We start from the raw sequence: 21529 nt of genomic DNA on the forward strand, positions 1-21529 counted from the left end.
GCAGTTTTTTTTTCTGCACAAATTGATGTATTACTTTCAGCTGCCAGGAGATCATTAGACACTTTAGTAAAGGCAGTTTCTATGTGTGCGGAAACCAGACTGTAAAGGGTCAATAAGACTAGCAGAGAAATAACCTATTAGATGAGAGCAGACCAAGCATTCCAGGAGTTTAGAGATAAAGGGTAGACTAGAGACGGTCCTCATCACTGATGTCCCGCTCTGTACCGGTCTGCAGCTGAAAATTTCCATATTCACTATGTTTGTTCAAAGCTGTGCTTGAGTTGCACAATGTAACAGTGAGCATGTCCTTAGCTTCCCCACCGTTCTCTACACTAACGGTTTATGCGCTCTGTGGCGACGGGTATACATTTCTTTTCTAATTTCAGCTGAAAGTACTGTCAGCTACACTTGACTCATTCTTTTGGTTCTCTGGAACTTTTGCCACAGACTGGTGGGGGTGGGTTTGTGGGGGTAAATCACACACATAACAAAACTCAATAATTAATAATCCCAGTTAGGCCCCCACTCCTCTGACTGGAGTCGTACTTTCTTTTTTTTTTCTTTAGTCCTGCATAGATCACTCTGATGACTTCTCCTGACCACAACTTGTTTCTGCATAACTGAAGACACCTATTTAGTATTCATGCAACCCTTTATACAGTCACAGAAAATAATGCACTATAATAATAGATGCAAGCATAACATATGAACTAAGCCCTCACTCTTTTGATAAAATCTGAGACACTTGGTCAGTACGTTTTGATCAAAACACAGTTAGGCCCACCTACCAAGCAACAAGGTGGTCTCAGTTCAGGCGGGTCCTACACTAAGCCTGCCTATGCCGTTATGCATTTATGTTCAGGAGCGCAGACCCCGCACATATAGTGTGTTGCTCCTAGTTACCTCCATGTGCAGCAGCAACCGGTGGGAGGAAGAGCACACACACACCTATATGTACCATCTTCATCAGGGTCGCTTATTAGATCGGTGGGGCAAAAGTGCACATGAATACTACTCCCAAAATAGGAGCGTATTCACAAATTAAGGTGCCACTCCTTCAAAACAAGTTAAACAAATCACAGAAAAAAAATGGCACCTTCATTTGTGAATACGCTCCTATTTTGGGAGTAGTATTCATGTGCACTTTTGCCCCACCTATCTAATAGGTGACCCTGATGAAGGTGGAACATATAGGTGTGTGTGCTCTTCCTCCCACCGGTTGCTATTGCACATGGAGGTAACTAGGAGCAACACACTATATGTGCGGGGTCTGCGCTCCTGAACATAAATGCATAACGGCATGGCCCGGTGGTTGGGGATCTCCTGCACCAGGTCTCTGGTGGTATCATGATGTTGTCAAGCCACCTGTGACCGATGGTCATCTTGACCATCCTGCACCTTAGCACTGCCTCATAGGCCTCAGGCATGGCAGCCTTCAGCCTATGAGACTAAACGTTAGGGCTCACCACCTTCTCAGTATGTGCCACTCTTTTGCCCTAACAAATACTGCTCTCTTGTTTTCTTTTTACTTTGTCAGGCCGATCTTTTAATGTATGTCTTGCTGGCTCAAACTTCTCATCTTGCTGTTGGGTTTCCATAGGGTTCCGTCGTTGGTACTCTCAAAATCAGTAGGTTTTGTTTTCAGTAGTATCTATATGCTGATGACCTTCAACTGTATACTTCAAGTGACCTCCCCCCAACAATACTACAAAACACCAGTAATTCTCTGTCCACTGTCATGCCCTCTCTGTATCGGAAACTACATCTCTCAAAAACTGAATTAGTTGTTTTTCCCCCGTTTTGTACCCTACCTAAACCTGATACTTCCATCTGTCGTACTATAATAACTCCCGTACAACATGCCTGCCGTTTTTGGGTTATGTTTATTCAGATCTTTCCTTTGCTCTCTGTATTCAATCAATGGCACACTCAAGTCACCTGCATCTCAAGAATATCTCTAGAATCTGCCCTTTTTCACAGTGTAAACAGCCAAAACTCTTATTGTTGCTCTAATTCATTCTAGTCTTGACTACTGTAACTCATTACTAATTGGTTTTCTTCCCTTCACTAAACTCTTACCACTTCAGTCTATCCTAAATGCAGTAGCCATGCTCATCTTTCTGTCTAACCATTACATTGATGTCACTTTACTGGTTTCCTATCCACTACAGAATACAAGCCAAGCATCTCACCCACAGAGCTCTCCATAGTGCTTCACCTCCTTCGTTTGTCTACCACCCTACCCACACTCTGTGTTCTGCCAATTATCTATGATTAGCATCCTCCATTAATTTGACCTTCTCACTCCTGCCTATAAAGGGGTATTCTGGTTACATTAAGTTATTCCCTATACACAGTATAGGGGATAACTATTAGACCAGAACTATTCACAAGAATGGGACTCTTGTACCCCCTGCGGCCCCCTGATATGAATGGAGGGGCCAGTCGCACATGCTTGTGGCCACTCCATTCATTTCTTTGGCAGTTCTGGAGATAGCCGCGTACTGCTCTCGGTTATTTCTGGAATTATCATAGATATGAATGGAGCGACGACACTCATGCCCAACCGGCAGCTCCATTCATTTCAGGGGGAACCAGGCCCCCATTCTTGTGATCGTGGATAAGGGATAACTTAATGTAACCGGAATACCCGTTTATTAATTGAGCTGCACCAGCTCTCTGGAATGTGCTACTCTTGACAATGGGGTAAATTTCCAACTTCCTTAGTTTTAATTGTGTCTTAAAAACACATCTTTTCAGACAGGCTTATCATATTCCCTAAACTCACATTCCCAACGCATAGTCTTCAGAATCAGATACCCTCATCCAACAGTAATTCCCACACTTAATGCATTGTCTAATAAATTTATATAATTAGTTGGACAGCGATCTGCTATGGAAGAAACTGAGAACTAAGAGATTAGAAGCAGGTCCAATGCTCCTGTTCACACTGTGTCAATAAAAGCTAAAGCATCTCTGGCTCTAAATATCTTCAAATAGTAACACATAGGTCATGGGGACTTACCACCACCACTTTAGAAGAGATCGAGGGTAAGAAGGCCTCCTATTCAGTCCGGTATCGCCTTCCACCAACTTAACATACACAAACATAACACACTCTGTACAGATGTCTCACAATCACTGCTTACCACACCAGTGGTAGGAAGTTACTCCCAGCTGAGCTCTGAATAGATGTTAAATTTCTCATAGATATTCATACCATGCGGTGTTAGCGCTTATCCAGCAGGGAGTCATTAGCAGGAAAAAGCAAGGGGATGCTTACATCTGACAGGCGCAGTTAAAATCACAGGTGTAATCCATACTCGCAAAAGTCCAAAGTATAAAGGCATGTGACAAACGCTGCTAAAATGCCCAACCCAGGGTTTTGCTCCCCATTGGCTTCTTCTGGGACACCGAATGGTGTGGATACCTTGGAGCAAGTGAACCTCTATTCTGAGCTCAGTGGGGAGTAACTTCCTACAGCTGGTGTGGCAAGCGAGACATCTGTGCTGAGTGTGTATGTAGAGTCTGTGGAAGGAGATGCAGGGCTGAAGAGGAGACCTTCTTACCCTCGACCTCTTCTGAGGTGGTGGTGGCGAGTCCCGAGACCTCTGTCTTACTATTGCAAGAGACGTTCAATGCATTGTCTCATGAAACTTTATCTGCACTACTCTATTTAGTACAAAGATGGCTGGACCACTATAGAAAACAATAGCCAATGGCATGCTGTGACAGGAACGAGACTCCCTAGCATCGTGGGTAACCCAAGGGAGGCTCCTTCCCATCACGGCCTGCTATTGGCTGCCCACACGACGGGGCGATGCAGCTATGCGGGCATCAGAAGTGATAAGTTGGATAACCCCTTTAATGTTAGTATTTCAGGAAATTGAAAGTGAATAAAAATTATCTGAAAATGACCTATTGTTTAAATCACATTTATTTTTATTTTTTTCCATGTCGCTGTCTATTAAGAAAAAAAATAATATATATATATATATATATATATATATATATATATATAATCCTCCATTTTCACATTGGCCACTAGATCTTCTGACCTTTTCACAAGTCACAGAGCATGCCTAGAAAACTCACAGAAGTCAGTGAGGTCAGCTCCTGTACATGTAAATATAGATAGGCATGGATTTAAAAAAAACATAGGTAATTGTCTGAAGACCCATTCCTTGAACCTTCGGCACTGGCAGATAGAACATAATTCTTTATTCCAACTTCTTAAACAAGCATGTACACGGTAGCAGAAAATCCTACACGTTTCAGATGCATAGGCTTTTTGCTACCATGTACATATTGTTTTAAGAAGTTGTAATAAAGAATTACGTTTTATCGGCAAGTACCCAAGGTTCACTTCATTGAATACTTATTAGGGTAGCCGACACGGCTTGTCTTACTTCATTTCAGAGCACCGCTTGGAAAGTGAGCGGGAGCCGGTGAGCTGCATTTACCCTTTGCTTATCGCAAGGTTTCTTTTGGATTTACACTAATGTTAGTAAATCTTCCCCAGTGTGCTGTATATAAATAATGCATAAAGCAAAGAACTGATGTTCAACTTGTCTGATCTACATAAATGAATGACCTGTGTGGTTCTCCACCTTCTGTTAATTGCAAATTGTTGTTTGGTAACATTTGGAGAACCATAGATTGAAAACCATTTATCTAGAATGGGGGTCTACAACCTCCAGCTGCTGGGAACGCCTACCATATTCTACTCAGATCTATGGAATATCCGAGAACTGTCAAGCAAGTGTGCATGCTGGGTGTTGTAGTTTCACAACAGCTGGAGTTTAAGGTTGCTCACCCTTGATCTTAAACAGAAACATGATGATTCAATTTATACATACAGTCAGGTCCATAAATATTGGGACATCGACACAAGTCTAACATTTTTGGGTCTATACACCATCACAATGGATTTGAAATGAAACGGACAAGATGTGCTTTAACTGCAGACCGTCCACTTTAATTTGAGGGCATTTACATCCAAATCAGGTGAACGGTGTAGGAATTACAACAGTTTGCATATGTGCTTCCCTCTTGTAATGGGACAGAATAATAATCAGAAATCAAACTTTCACTTTTTAATACTTGGTTGCAAATTCATAGACATCACCAGACGCTGGGTTTCATCCCTGGTGATGCTTTGCCAGGCCTCTACTGCAACTGTCTTCAGTTACTGCTTTTTCTTGGGGCATTTTCCCTTTAGTTTTGCATGCCCAATCGGATTCAGGTCAGGTGATTGACTTTGCCATTGCATAACATTCCACTTCTTTCCCTTAAAAAACTCTTTGGTTGCTTTTGTAGTATGCTTTGGGTCATTGTCCATCTGCACTGTGAAGCGCCCTCTAATGAGTTCTGAACCATTTGGCTGAATATGAGCCGATAATTTTGCCCAAAACACTTCAGAATTCATCCTGCTGCTTTTGTCAGCAGTCACATCATAAATAAATACAAGAGAACCAGTTCCATTGGCAGCCATACATGCCCACGCCATGACACTACCACCACCATGCTACACTGATGAGGTGGTATGCTTAGGATCATGAGCAGTTCCTTTCCTTCTCCATATTCTTCTCTTCCCATCACTCTGGTACAAGTTAATCTTGGTCTCATCTGTCCATAGGATGTTGTTCCAGAACTGTGAAGGCTTTTTTAGATGTCATTTGGCAAACTCTAATCTGGCCTTCCTGTTTTTGAGGCTCTCCAATGGTTTACATCTTGTGGTGAACCATCTGTATTCTCTCTGGTGAAGTCTTCTCTTGATTGTTGACTTTGACACACATACACCTACCTCCTGGAGAGTGTTCTTGATTGGCCAACTGTTGTGAAGGGTGTTTTCTTCACCAGGGAAATAATTATTCAGTCATCCACCACAGTTGTTTTCTGTGGTCTTCCGGGTCTTTTGGTGTTGCTGAGCTCACTGATGGGTTCCTTCTTTTTAAGAATGTTCCAAACAGTTGTTTTGGCCACGCCTAATGTTTTTGCTATCTCTCTGATGGGTTGGTTTTGTTTTTTCAGCCTAATGATGGCTTGCTTCACTGATAGTGACAGCTTTTTGGATCTCATCTTGAGAGTTGACAGCAACAGATTCTAAATGCAAATAGCACACTTGAAATGAACTCTGGACCTTTTATCTGCTCATTGTAATAGGGATAATGAGGGAATAACACACACCTGGCCATGGTACAGCTGAGAAGCCAATTGTCCCATTACTTTTGGTTCCTTAACAAGTAGGAGGCACATATGCAAACTGTTGTAATTCCTACACCATTGTGTCGATCTCCCAATATTTATGGACCTGGCTGTATGTGCAATACCCATCCAGCATAGAAATGTACATATAAGGTTTACTTTAGCTGTGGTTTTTCCCTTGTAGCATGATGGACAACAGGCCAAAAACAAGCAGTCCGTCTAGAATGCAAGAAAATAGCCTGTCTCAATCTAACCGCGCAGCAGAAGCAGAACCTCAGAATCCTGGTATGTTTCCATAATGATTATATACTGTATGTTTTCTTATTGAATGAGAAGGCTTTTTTTTTAAATCTTTTAATCAGACAATATTTATGAAGATTTAAAACATAAAAATACAAATATGACCCAACTCCCCAGTTTGGTTTAAAAGAAAATAACAATCCTTACTGGTTTTTCAGTTTTTTTCTTGTTCAATTGTATAAAACCCTTTTTCCCAAATATATGAACACATGGCTTCATATTAGTTACTGACTATATGGTATTCAAATACCAGGTACAGAAAAACAATAATTTCAACAAAGATAAACCTATCCAGTGTAAACGTTTGTAATAATAGATGCACAGTTACTCTAATGTAAAGGTTTGGGTGTGGATAATGGATACATAGAAGCCTTTACATGTACTGCTTTAAGAAATCTATGTACGGGCAGCTTTGACGAACGCTGCTTTCAGGTATTATATGGGTGCTTTATTACTCCCGTATTACGCACACAATACTTGAACCTCCTGCAGTTCATCAGAAAATGAATTAGAGCAGCATATCACTGGTTCTGATGAACCCTGGGAGTTCCCGGTGTTGCATCAATAATATGAGCACAAAAAAGACCCTGCATTAACATCTGTCTGAAAAACTGTTACATACTGTTGTTTAAAATAAGAGCTGTAATTGAAAATGATTATGGCAACAGTCAGGGAGCGAAAATGTCTTTTCTGACTAACATATTTCTGACAGATGGGGGGGGGGGGGGAAATCGGCATTCTTCTCTTATGATTACTGTAATTGGTGTTACTGCAGTATGTAACAGGTATCGCTAGAGAAACTGTCTGTATATTTTACTCTATAGATTGGGTATGGACAGGATAGGAAGAGTGGAAAATGTTTTTTCGCATGTTTGGTGCAAATTAATTGGCGCTGTGATCTGGATGATGGTAAATGTCTGGGTCATGACATCCATAGACCACCTAATAAGGCGCAGAGGGGGGATTAGAAAAAAAAAGACCCCCTTATGTGACAGCTAGAAATTCATGCCTGGTCTAGTTTTGAAGCTGATAGGCTTCAGTTACGATATACAGCGAGTGAGTGCACTTAAAAATCTGGTCACTTGTGATATATGGCATCTAGAGCCTCAGATTTTGAGACTGTCCACTATAAAAACAAGACCTGGCGTGAATCTCCAGTTATTTGCTTGACTTCTAGCCTTCAATAGCAAGGCCATTTTCAGAAATAACAAGCATTTTGGGAAGTTTTATTTTGCAGAGATGCACAAATTGAAAGGCAATTGCCGTGGTGGGAATACCTGTTTAAGCTTTACTCTTACTATCTTTGTTTATGGATGCACAGTAAGCCACAAAGTTGAAAAAAATTGCACTACCAGCTATATTTCTTAAAAAAATGTTTGCCGCCCCGCCTCCCACCACCACCACCACAATTGCCATTTTTATCAAGGCACATCCAAACCAACCATCCTTCAGCGCTGTCATGGGAGTATTACTTACTGTGATTCTTAATATTGAATAAACCAGAGTTCTGACACTGTCCATTCCAAAACACTGTAGCGGAGTCTGTGAAGCAGTGGCTACAGACAGATACAGGCATCTGCCTTTTCCATTTCACCACCATGATGGCATACATACATATGGAGGTTGACCCCGAACCTCTGTATGGACAGAGAAAGGTTAAATTGCCCCCTCCCTCCACCATTCCTCAGAATTCCTGCCCCTACAGTGGCCAGTGCAGAGAAAGACCTCTCTGCTTGTCGGGGAGACAAAGCCTGGTTTATGTTTCCAATTATGTTACTTACAAAATGTCACGAAAAAGCATTTGGGTTTCCGGACTTTCCTTGCATTTTTACAAATATATTTTAGGCTACCATGGGGTTCCCCTGCTCGCCGGCAGTTTTTTACCAGTGCTCAGCTGGGGAACAAGATGACCTCTTATTCTGTTCATTGGATACCTGTCTACAGGCTGCTGCAACCTTCTTTTCCATGGTTAGATAAGCTGGTGTGGGTACGCAGGCACTGCACGGAGATTGCCAGCGTCTGATGTCACATCCGGGTTCGGAGTGGCGCACTCACGTATATGGACGTTAACTTAAAGGAAGAGGTATCCGGCATCCACCTTTAAAAACGGCCAGCGGGAACGGAGCTTCTGATCTGAGGTCTGGTGTAGATCATGTTGAGCCACAAACTGCAGGCACCCAGAGAGCTTGATGCTCCAGTGCCAACTACTGTAGCATTACAGCAGCATATGTACAGTTGCAAGAAAAAGTATGTGAACCCTTTGGAATGATATGGATTTCTGCACAAATTGGTCATAAAATGTGATCTGATCTTCATCTAAGTCACAACAATAGACAATCACAGTCTGCTTAAACTAATAACACACAAATAATTAAATGGTACCAGGTTTTTATTGAACACACCATGTAAACATTCACAGTGCAGGTGGAAAAAGTATGTGAACCCCTAGACTAATGACATCTCCAAGAGCTAATTGGAATGAGGTGTCAGCCAACTGGAGTCCAATCAATGAGATGAGATTGGAATCTTTGGTTGCTTTTGCAGTATGCTTTGGGTCATTGTCCATCTGCAGTGTGAAGCGCCGTCCAATGAGTTCTGAACTATTTGGCTGAATATGAGCCGATAATATTGCCCGAAACACTTCAGAATTCATTCTGCTGCTTTTGTGAAGGCTTTTTTAGATGTCGTTTGGCAAACTCTAATCTGGCCTTCCTGTTTTTGAGGCTTACCAATGGTTTACATCTTGTGGTGAACCCTCTGTATTCACTCTAGTGAAGTCTTCTCTTGATTGTTGACTTTGACACACATACACCTACTTCCTGGAGAGTGCTCTTGATCTGGCCAACTGTTGTGAAGGGTGTTTTCTTCACCAGGGAAAGAATTCTTCGGTCATCCACCACATTTGTTTTCCGTGGTCTTCCGGGTCTTTTGGTGTTGCTGAGCTCACCGATGGGTTCCTTCTTTTTAAGAATGTTCCAAACGGTTGTTTTGGCCATGCCTAATGTTTTTGCTATCTCTCTGATGGGTTTGCTTTGTTTTTTCAACCTAATGATGGCTTGCTTCACTGATGGTGACAGCTCTTTAGTTCTCATCTTGAGAATTGACAGCAACAGATTCCAAATGTAAATGGCACACTTGAAATGAACTTTGGACCTTTTATCTGCTCATTGTAATTAGGATAATGAGGGAATAACACACACCTGGCCATGGAACAGCTGAGAAGCCAATTGTCCCATTGCTTTTGGTCCCTTAACAAGTGGGAGGCACATATGCAAACTGTTGTAATTCCTACACCGTTCACCTGATTTGGATGTAAATAGACTTGTAAGGTAAACCAGCTCACCTGCCACATGTGTTGCAGTCCTTTGGTGCACAGGAAACCATGATGTAACTGCGAATGACACTAATGTAGGTTGTACCACTGTACAAATTTTTATCACCGTAATATAAAAAACGAAGGCTCATAGATTGCAGGAGTGCTGGATCGTTTTTCTCTTTTATCCTTGGATGTAAATACCCCCAAATTAAAGCTGAAAGTCTGCAGTTGAAGCACATCTTGTTCGTTTCATTTAAAATCCATTGTGGTGGTGTATAGAGCCAAAACTGTTAGAATTGTGTTGATGTCCCAATATTTATGGACCTGACTGTGTGTGTGTGTATATATATATATATATATATATATATATATATATATATATATACATATATATATATATATATATATATATATATATATATATATACATATACACACACAGTACAGACCAAAAGTTTGGACACGCCTTCTCATTCAAAGAGTTTTCTTTATTTTCATGACTACGAAAATTATAGATTCACACTGAAGGCATCAAAACTATGAATTAACACATGTGGAATTATATACATAACAAAAAAGTGTGAAACAACTAAAAATATGTCATATTCTAGGTTCTTCAAAGTAGTCACCTTTTGCTTTGATTACTGCTTTGCACACTCTTGGCATTCTCTTGATGAGCTTCAAGAGGTAGTCACCTGAAATGGTTTTCACTTCACAGGTGTGCCCTGTCAGGTTTAATAAGTGGGATTTCTTGTCTTATAAATAGGGTTGGGACCATCAGTTGTGTTGTGGAGAAGTCAGGTGGATACACAGCTGATAGTCCTACTGAATAGACTGTTAGAATTTGTATTATGGCAAGAAAAAAGCAGCTAAGTAAAGAAAAACGAGTGGCCATCATTACTTTAAGAAATGAAGGTCAGGCAGTCCGAAAAATTGGGAAAACTTTGAAAGTGTCCCCAAGTGCAGTCACAAAAACCATCAAGCGCTACAAAGAAACTGGCTCACATGCGGACCGCCCCAGGAAAGGAAGACCAAGAGTCACCTCTGCGTCACCTCTCCTGCGGAGGATAAGTTCATCCGAGTCACCAGCCTCAGAAATCGCAGGTTAACAGCAGCTCAGATTAGAGACCAGGGCAATGCCACACAGAGTTCTAGCAGCAGACACATCTCTAGAACAACTGTTAAGAGGAGACTGTGAATCAAGCCTTCATGGTAGAATATCTGCTAGGAAACCACTGCTAAGGACAGGCAACAAGCAGAAGAGACTTGTTTGGGCTAAAGAACACAAGGAATGGACATTAGATCAGCGGATATCTGTGCTTTGGTCTGTTGAGTCCAAATTTGAGATCTTTGGTTCCAACCACCGTGTCTTTGTGCGACGTAGAAAAGGTGAACGGATGGACTCTACATGCCTGGTTCCCACCATGAAGCATGGAGGAGGAGGTGTGATGGTGTGGGGGTGCTTTGCTGGTGACACTGTTGGGGATTTATTCAAAATTGAAGGCATACTGAACCAGCATGGCTACCACAGCATCTTGCAGCGGCATGCTATTCCATCCGGTTTGCGTTTAGTTGGACCATCATTTATTTTTCAACAGGACAATGACCCCAAACACACCTCCAGGCTGTGTAGGGGCTATTTGACCATGAAGGAGAGTGATGGGGTGCTGCGCCAGATGACCTGGCCTCCACAGTCACCCTTCCCTGAACCCAATCAAGATGGTTTGGGGTGAGCTGGACCGCAGAGTGAAGGCAAAACGGCCAACAAGTGCTAAGCATCTCTGGGAACTCCTTCAAGACTGTTGGAAGATCATTTCAGGTGACTACCTCTTGAAGCTCATCAAGAGAATGCCAAGAGTGTGCAAAGCAGTAATCAAAGCAAAAGGTGGCTACTTTGAAGAACCTAGAATATGACATATTTTCAGTTGTTTCACACTTTTTTGTTATGTATATAATTCCACATGTGTTAATTCATAGTTTTGATGCCTTTAGTGTGAATCTACAATTTTCACATAGTCATGAAAATAAAGAAAACTCTTTGAATGAGAAGGTGTGTCCAAACTTTTGGTCTGTACTGTGTGTATATTAGTGTGTATGTATATGTATATGTATATATATATATATATATATATATATATATATATATATATTTATCTCTCAAGGAAATTAGCAGGAACACCACCTTCTGGAAAATAATGTAGAATACTGTATAATACTGTAATTGACTATTTATTCAGGCTATAATGCTATATGCATAATTAACAGTTCAATAGTACAGGATATCACAGAATACGTGCCACAACTGTGGCAAAAACTTATCCAGCTGTAACACAAAGGTAAGCACCACTCTTCTTATAGACCGCCTAATATAGTCTGATAAATAGTTGCCAAGTCTCAGTGAGACTCTTACTACTCCGTAGTATTTGTAGTGTCCATTGGTGTGTCACCAGATATATATATCTCCTGAAAAAACAAAGGCAGCACTCCAAATTGTAGTAAGAAAAAGTGAAGGATTTTTTCGCCCATGTGGCAGCAATGTTTCAGCTCGTTTACTGGATCCTTTGTCAAGCTAAAGTGACGTGCACAGTGTAGTATATTTTTGCCAATCACAATAGAGATTACATAGTTAATTAAATGAATTCCAGAAATTCATTAAAAATCTATTTAAAAAAATTCCATAATAAAAGTGTTGCAATTCATAGTGTCTCTCCTGTGGTTTCCTCAATTTTCTATTGTGATTATCAGTGTGTGCATACTTTGAAGCATATCAATGTAGTCCATAATACATAATTACTAGTGTAGATTATCCTTTGGGGGAATCAGGTGAAGTGAAATTAAAATCAAAGTACATGATTGAACAATCTCACGTGTGGCCGGGAACATGCATGATCAAGTCAGTGTCAGGAAGTGCAATCTGTGCATGCGTCCCAAATCGGCCTTCTCGCACGTAGTGAAAATATCGTTACTGATATAGGCAACCACAATAAAGATGGCTGTGGCTTTATCATCTTCAACCGAGCCTGTGCTGGCTCTGGTAATCTCTCACGATGTGTGAGAACGGATTCCCATTCTCTCACGAGAAGCCACCTGATACCTGGTAAACACCATGGCAACATAGAGAAACAATCGAATGTCTCTAATAATATTCATGCAGGCTATGCGCGAGAAGACGGATTTGGGACGCATGCACAGATTGCACTTCCTGACGCTGACTTGATCCTGCATGTTCTCGGCAACACGTGAGACTGTTCAATCAAGTGCTTTGATTTTAATTTCACATCACCTGATTCCCCCTAAGGATAATCATGTTTACACTAGTAATTATGTATTTATTATGGACTACATTGATATGCTTCAAGGTATGGACACACTGATAATCACGATAGAAAACTGAGGAAACCACAGGATGGACACTATGTAATGCAACACTTTTATTATGTTTTTTTTTTTAAATCAATTTCTTGAATTTATTCAATTAACTATGTAATTATGTAATTTTGATTGTGATTGGTATGAATATACTACACTGTGCACATGTCACTTTAGCTTGACTCCAGTGAACGAGCTAAAAAGTTGCTGCCACATGGGCAAATAAATCCTTCACTTTTTCTTACTACAATTTGGAGTGCTGCCTTTGTTTTTTCAGGATTTATCAAGTAGACCTGGGTCTTTGGAATTGATTGCACCTGCTCTAGAAGTGTGCTGCTTTTTGTGTATGTGTGTATATATATAATATAGACCCTGTTTGATACCTGGTTGCTCTCTTACTATTAACTCTCTAAAGAGGCTCAGATGAAGCCTAGGAAAAGTTTGAAGTGTATATTTTGCTATAAGAGGTTATCAGATCATTATGCAAAGAAACAATGTAAAGAGGAGCAACCATCTATCGTGGTGGTTTTCAGGTGCATGGTTCACGAAGAGGTTAAGTCCTCCCTGGCCTCAATAAGAGATACAAGTCCATGTCCACAACCTCATAAACGCCAAAAGATAACAATTCAGTACTCCTCGGACTCAGATGGTCCAAGAGATGAGGCTTCTTCCTCTAACCAGTGAGAAGAGGAGGATCCTTTATCTAAGGGAGAGATAGTTGAGGAATTGAAAAAATTCTATTTTTCAGTGGTTGAAAGGAATGACCTTTTAAAAGCTGTTACAGCTACAAAGGGCATTGTGGAGGTTCAGAAACCCGATTCAATACAGGAGATGTTTGGGGGTTTGAGAGTCAAGCACTGCAGTGTTTTCCCCATTTATGAAAACATTAAAATTATGGTATCAGATGAATGGTTGGACCCAGAAAAGAGACGGGACAATTCAAGAACTGCCTAGCTTTTGATCCCATACAGTGAAAAATATTTGAGATCCCAAAATTGACGTTTAAGTGGCTAAATAAATAAGAAAACCTCCCTGCCATTTGAGGACTCGTCTCAGCTGAGAGACCCCTCGGAAAGAAAAGCAGAGTCTTCTACGCAAATCATGGGAGGGAGCTATGTTTGGGTTGAAAACAAATATAGCGGCAACATCAGTAAGCCAGGTCTTTGTACCTTTGGCCGAACGAGCTGGAAAACCACCTAAAGAACAAGACTCCAAGAGAAGAGATAATTGAATCATTTCCTTTACTAAGATCAGCAACAGCTTTTCTTGCAGATGCTTCAGCTGAATCTGTCAGGTTTTCAGCAAAAGATGCGGCACACTCTAATGCCACCAGAAGAGCGCTTTGGATGAAGTCATGATCGGGAGACCTCTCTCGTCAGTTGCTAGATACAATCCTTGAGAAAGCGTCTGACAAGAAGGAGAGAAAAAACTGAAAAAACTGTTAGAAGAAAAATTCCTTATTGTCCCTATGGTAACAAAGAGAGATCTACTAGTGGAAGACGAAAGACCGGTGTCACGGCTGAGGATGGGGGAAACCCTCACCCGTGCGATGACTGAAGATATTGGTCGCTGCTAGGACAGGAAGCAGGTCACCTTCTATCACATCCCTAATTCTAACCCTGACTCCTAGCTGTATGAGACAACCCTGATGGTAGGAGGACTCATACTCCGGAACCTAGGGTCCCTACTAGCCCTCAGGGTAACCCTGGACTAGGAGCATGGTAAGACGACCTGTTCCTCCTAGTAACGGACGAACATGAGTCTCACTGGCCAAGCTGCATGGAAAGGGGAACGTATACAGCATATGGCAATGGCAGGTAAGTGAAACTAGTACCACACCTACCTGCCACAGACACACAGCCTGGAACCCATGTACAAGTGCTGCTGTCCACAACAACACAAACGGACACAGCCCACACCACACATCACACGGGAACCCAGGAACCATAGCTGCAATAAACAAAAAGACCAAAGAAACATCTTCATAATCATCATACATAAACCTTTGACCACAAGGGTGACCCTCACTGGCAGATGGTATAAGAGACCAGGAGGATGACTCCAGCTTACAAAGAAGGCTGGAGTACCCCTCAGCTTCAGGTCTCATCAGAAGCTATATAGGCCCAAGTAGCCACACCCACACACAGACACACCCTGGAAAGGGAATTAACCCTTCCAACACCAGACAGGGTAGTGAAGCCACTTAAAGGGAAAGTGCACACACAAATAAACCCCGTGCACACCAAACAGGGTGTTTTTATGGTAGGGAAATCGGAACAAATATAAACAAATATATAACCTACAGGACGACTCTAAATTCTACCATTCTGCTGATAAAAAGAATTGGGTTAATGTGTGCGATTGATTTAAAGTCTGCATGTTATCATGTCCCAATCCAAGAGCAGTCCCAAAGATGCCTGAGATTTGCACTAAAAAAAATTCAACTGTAAAAGTAATTTCCAATTTGTTGTTCTCCCTTTTGGTATATCATCTGCTCCCAGAGTGTTTAACATAGAAATGTTGGCAAATCTAAGGAAAGAAGGATTAATAATAATCCCCTAATTAGATTATTTCATAATCGTAGCAGACACAATTAGCAAGATAGACCATGACCTGAACAGGTTTTTGTTCCTTTTATCAGAGCTAGGATAGGTGGTAAACCTAAAAAAGACTTGTCTCCATCCAACAACACAAACAAGATTTTTGGGAATAATTCTGGCCTCAAAAACACAGACGTCCTTTCTTTCACAGGAGAAAATAAATTCACTGCAACAGAAAATCTGATTATTTCCAAAAATGAGGATGTGTTCCATCAGAGAAGCCATGGGCTTACTGGGATAGCAAACATCAATAAACTGGTGCTAGACTAATTTTCAGACCCTTCAATCTTGGTTGCTGAGAAAATAGGACAGATGCCAGACATCCCTAGATTCAAAGGTCACCATTCCAGAACACATTAAACCATCCCTTCACTGGTGGAGAAAACCAACAAATTTCACCAGAGGAGTGGTATGGCAGAGATCTCCAACTATACAAGTCCAAATAGAGGCAAGCAAAACAAGCTGGCGAGCAAGGATAGGAGACAAGTTCTATCAGAGTGTCTGGCCTACAGATATAGCCAGCCAATCCTCAAACTATCAAGAGCTACGAGCAATATGGTAAACCCTAAGATCAGCATCAAGAATCCTGGAGGGTCACTATATAAAAATATTGTCAGACAACATAACATCAGTGTCATAGCTCAAACTCCAAGAAGGGACAAAGTCAAAAAGCTAATAAGCCTATTGGAAAAAATCTTCTCTTGGGGGAAAGAAAAGTGAGTTCCATAACAGCGGTTCACCTCAAGGGGTCTCAGAACCAAGTGGCGGACTTTCTCAGCAGAGAAAAGTCGGATCAGGGAGAGTGGTCACGTAATACAGAGATTTTCAGGATGATAGAATACAAATGGGGTTCTCCGTCTGTGAATCTACAGTATTTGCATCAACAAGTAATGTAAAAGTCCAAAGATTTTGCGCTATAGTCCCCGAAGTCAACCCCCTGGGAAAATAGCTGCTTTCTCACAGACCTGGAATTGGGATCTGGCATATGCCTTTCCAGCTTTTCCATTGATGCAAGTAATACAAAAAGCACTTCATGAGAAATCGACGATCATACTGATCATCCCATTCTGATCAAAGAGATGATGGTTTCTCCTGCTGAAAAGATTATTCCTACAGGAAACATAGATTCTTCCCAAGAGGAAGGATATTCTAGTACAGGGGCCCATTTTTCACCCACATCCAAAGTTCTGCAAACTGCCAGCATGGATCCTGAGATCGAGATTCTGAAATGTCAGGGTCTCTCAGATAGGGTGATATCCACACTTAGGTTTAGCACGAAAAAAGTTGCATCCACTATTTATCTGAAGATCTGGAGAAAAGTCTGTTCCTGGTCAGGTGAAACTGAAGATTCAGAAAATCTTAGTTCCTTTTTGACACAGACCTAGCAAATTATAGAGCTATGTCCTCTACTTACGCAGAAAATGCAGGCGCATCACAAGATGGTGCACCCTTTATTTTTGGTTTTGTAGCAGGGTATAGATTGTACATGGGTAAAAAAAAAGAGAGACAGGAGGCAGCGCCTCGTGTGTAGAACGGTTTGGTAGTTTAAAAACAACTATGCACTGATTGTGCTTACCGTTTTGGGATGTAATGAGTCACAACTCCTTTTGAATCGCTTATGCCTGTATAAGCCCGTCCAGCTTGCGGGGGTGTCTTCTGCTGCTAAGGTCCTTACCCGTTGCTGTGGGATACGGTTTCAGGGATATGGCGGATAGTAGATAGATTGAAGAAATTAACCTTTTTGGAAACGGCGCTGCTGCAGAAGAAGTCAGGACTCTGTGGATAAATAAAAGTGGATCTTTATTTATAGTTTCGTCTACGCGTTTCAGGGGCGAACTGCCCCCTTCATCAGGACAATAAGTCTTCTGCAGCAGCGCCGTTTCCAAAAAGGTTAATTTCTTTCATCTATCTACTATCCAGGGTATAGATTGTGGCATAGTCTCATTAATACTGGGTAACATTTTTTCTTGCAGGGATACAGGCTGCCACTCTGGCATAGTTACAGTCATACAGATGCTGGATACCAGCACCTTATCTGCAAACAGCTATTTCGGGGGTGATTGCCCCTCATCAGTTCAGAGCAGAGAGTATTGGCTTAACTGGGTGAGATGCCCAAGTCAGAATTTAGGGGTACTATCTCTCTTTGGCGAAATAATGCTTTAATCGGCGGAAGGAAGCTTATAGGCCATACATGCTTGAGTGACAATCGCCCCAAAACAGCAGATGTGGTGCTGACTTATTTATTATCCAAGTCATTTCTCAAGGCCCACTGCAAGGGTCAAACATTGACTTACAGGATAGCTACTGTACATCTGGTGGCATTAGAGGCAGAGCTTGCAAAGAGCTTATTTGCATCCCTTTCTTCCCTGAATTCCAGAGGAGTATACAGTATATGGCCTATAATCCTCCTCAAGGTGCTCTCGCCAAGGATAGTTGGTAAAGACATGTGGTGATTATACATTATACAAGGTGTATTGCAGTGTGAGATGTACTTGCCACTGACGGAGTGACAGAACTGTATAAGCCTGATTTTTGTTGGAGACATGGGATCATATCTTCCTTCTACTTAGTAAGCGGTTCCTGTGACTCCTATTTATCCAAATATACATTGTATTCCGTTTTCAGTTACATATGACAGGCCAATTGATTCTGTAGGCTGTTGTTGTGGGACCTCATTTAGGTCTTATTACATTTCAGAGCTGGAAAATAAAATCTTTAAAAAGTGCTAAACGTTCACATCTATAATGTCCAAAAATCTGTTTAATTTGTGATAAATAATTTACAGTATTTTTTTTTTATTAAGGCTGCTCTTTACAGAACTGCATTAGCAGGCTCTCTTTTAGGGGCCTCTCATGGATCTTTTGTGTACTGTAGCTTATTGTTGGCAAGGTTTCCATTATTCTATACTTCTAGTGCTATTTCTTGATTGATATGACCTCATGGGAAATCATTCTTCAATACTGAGAATAACTTCATAGGCCATGTGGTTGACGGCTCTTCCTTTTCAAACGGGTTATTCTTCTACAAATATATATATATATATATATATATATATATATATATATATATATATACACACACACACACACACACAGTTGCAAGAAAAAGTATGTGAACCCTTTGGAATGATATGGCTTTCTGCACAAATTGGTTCTAAAATGTGATCTGATCTTCATCCAAGTCACAACAATAAACAATCACAGTCTGCTTAAACTAATAACACACAAAGAATTAAATGCTACCATGTTTTTATTGAACACACCATGTACACATTTACAGCGCAGGTAGAAAAAGTATGTGAACCCCTAGACTAATGACATCTCCAAGAGCTAATTGGAGTGGGGTGTCAGCCAACTGGAGTCCAATCAATGAGATGAGATTGGAGGTGTTGGTTACAGCTGCCCTGCCCTATAAAAAACACACACCAGTTCTGGGTTTGCTTTTCACAAGAAGCATTGCCTGATGTGAATGATGCCTCGCACAAATGCGCTCTCAGAAGATCTACGATTAAGAATTGTTGCTGTTCATCAGTCCACGGTAAGACAAATTGTCTATAAATGGAGAAAGTTCAGCACTACTGCTACTCTCCCTAGGAGTGGCCCTCCTGTAAAGATGACTGCAAGAGCACAGCGCAGACTGCTCAATGAGGTGAAGAAGAATCCTAGACTGTCAGCTAAAGACTTACAAAAGTCTTTGGGATATGTAACATCCCTGTTAGCAAATCTACGATATGTAAAACACTTGACAAGAATTGATTTCATGGGAGGATACCACAGAGCAAGCCACTGCTGTCCAAAAAAACATTGCTTCATGTTTACAGTTTGCACAAGAGTGTCTGGATGTTCCACAGCAGTACTGGCAAAATATTCTTTAGACAGATGAAACCAAAGATGAGTTGTTTGAAAGAAACACAACACTATGTGTGGAGAAAAAGAGGCACAGCACACCAACATCAAAACCTTATCCCAACTGTGAAGTATGGTGGTGGGGGCATCATGGTTTGGGTCTGCTTTGCTGCATCAGGGCCTGGACGGATTGCTACCATCGAAGTAAAAAGGAATTCCCAAGTTTATCAAGATATTTTGCAGGAGAACTTAAGGCCATCTGTCAACAAGCTGAAGCAGAAGATGGGTCTTGCAACAGGAAAATGACCCAAAGCATAGAAGTAAATCAACAACAGAATGGCTTAAACAGAAGAAAATACACCTTCTGGAGTGGCCCAGTCAGAGTCCTGACCTTAACCCGATTGAGATTCTGTGGCATGACCTCAAGAAAGCGATTCACATCAGACATCCCAAGAATATTGCAGAACTGAAACAGTTCTGTAAAGAGGAATGGTCAATAATTACTACCCGGACCGGTGTGCATGTCTGATCTGCAACTACAGGAAACGTTTGGTTGAAGTTATTGCTGCCAAAGAAGGTTCAACCAGTTATTAAATACAAGGGTTCACATACTTTTTACACCTGCACTGTGAATGTTTACATGGTGTGTTCAATAAAAACATGGTAACATTAAATTCTTTGTGTGTTATTAGTTTAAGCAGACTGTGATTGTCTATTGTTGTGACTTGGATGAAGATCAGATCACATTTTATGACCAATTTGTGCAGAAATCCATATCATCCCAAAGGGTTCATACTTTTTCTTGCAACTGTGTGTGTATATATATATATATATATACAGACGTGGACAAAATTGTTGGTACCCTTTGGTCAATGAAAGAAAAAGTCACAATGGTCACAGAAATAACTTTAATCTGACAAAAGTAATAATAAATTAAAATTCTATAAATGTTAACCAATGAAAGTCAGACATTGTTTTTCAACCATGCTTCAACAGAATTATGTAAAAAAATAAACTCATGAAACAGGCATGGACAAAAATGATGGTACCCCTAGAAAACACAGAACATAATGTGACCAAAGGGACATGTTAATTCAAGGTGTGTCCACTAATTAGCATCACAGGTGTCTACAACCTTGTAATCAGCCATTGGGCCTATATATATGGCTCCAGGTAATCACTGTGTTGTTTGGTGATATGGTGTGTACCACACTCGACATGGACCAGAGGAAGCAAAGGAAAGAGCTGTCTCAAGAGATCAGAAAGAAAATTATAGACAAGCATGTTAAAGGTAAAGGCTATAAGACCATCTCCAAGCAACTAGATGTTCCTGTGAGTACAGTTGCACATATTATTCATAAGTTTAAGATCCATGGGACTGTAGCCAACCTCCCTGGACGTGGCCGCAGGAGGAAAATTGATGACAAATCTAAGAGACGGATAATCCGAATGGTAACAAAAGAGCCTAGAAAGACTTCTAAAGAGATTCAAGGTGAACTTCATGCTCAAGGAACATCAGTGTCAGATCGCACCATCCGTCGTTGTTTGAGCCAAAGTGGACTACATGGGAGACGACCAAGGAGGACACCATTGTTGAAAACGAATCATAAAAAAGCAAGACTGGAATATGCCAAACTACATGTTGACAAGCCACAAAGCTTCTGGGAGAATGTCCTGTGGACAGATGAGACAAAAATCGAAGTTTTTGCCAAGGCACATCAGCTGTATGTTCACAGACGAAAAAATGAAGCATATCAAGAAAAGAACACTGTCCCTACTGTGAAACATGGAGGAGGCTCTGTTATGTTCTGGGGCTGCTTTGCTGCGTCTGGCACAGGGTGTCTTGAATCTGTGCAGGGTACAATGAAATCTCAAGACTATCAAGGAATTCT

The 21529-nt window shown here is 41.1% G+C and overlaps 1 protein-coding gene across 8 annotated transcripts in view; it reads left to right on the plus strand.

The window, feature by feature from the left end:
* The window catches only part of PIKFYVE (phosphoinositide kinase, FYVE-type zinc finger containing), a 341373-nt gene that overhangs the window by 276951 nt on the left and 42893 nt on the right, over positions 1 to 21529 (plus strand). For all 8 annotated transcript variants that reach the window (XM_044303222.1, XM_044303224.1, XM_044303223.1 and 5 more), the window contains one exon: positions 6392 to 6492. In XM_044303222.1, the coding sequence (XP_044159157.1) occupies positions 6392 to 6492 (101 nt within the window). The remainder of the gene's footprint in view (positions 1 to 6391; positions 6493 to 21529) is intronic.

The sequence above is a fragment of the Bufo gargarizans genome, chromosome 8 (assembly GCF_014858855.1).
Source record: "Bufo gargarizans isolate SCDJY-AF-19 chromosome 8, ASM1485885v1, whole genome shotgun sequence".
Taxonomy (NCBI): domain Eukaryota; kingdom Metazoa; phylum Chordata; class Amphibia; order Anura; family Bufonidae; genus Bufo; species Bufo gargarizans.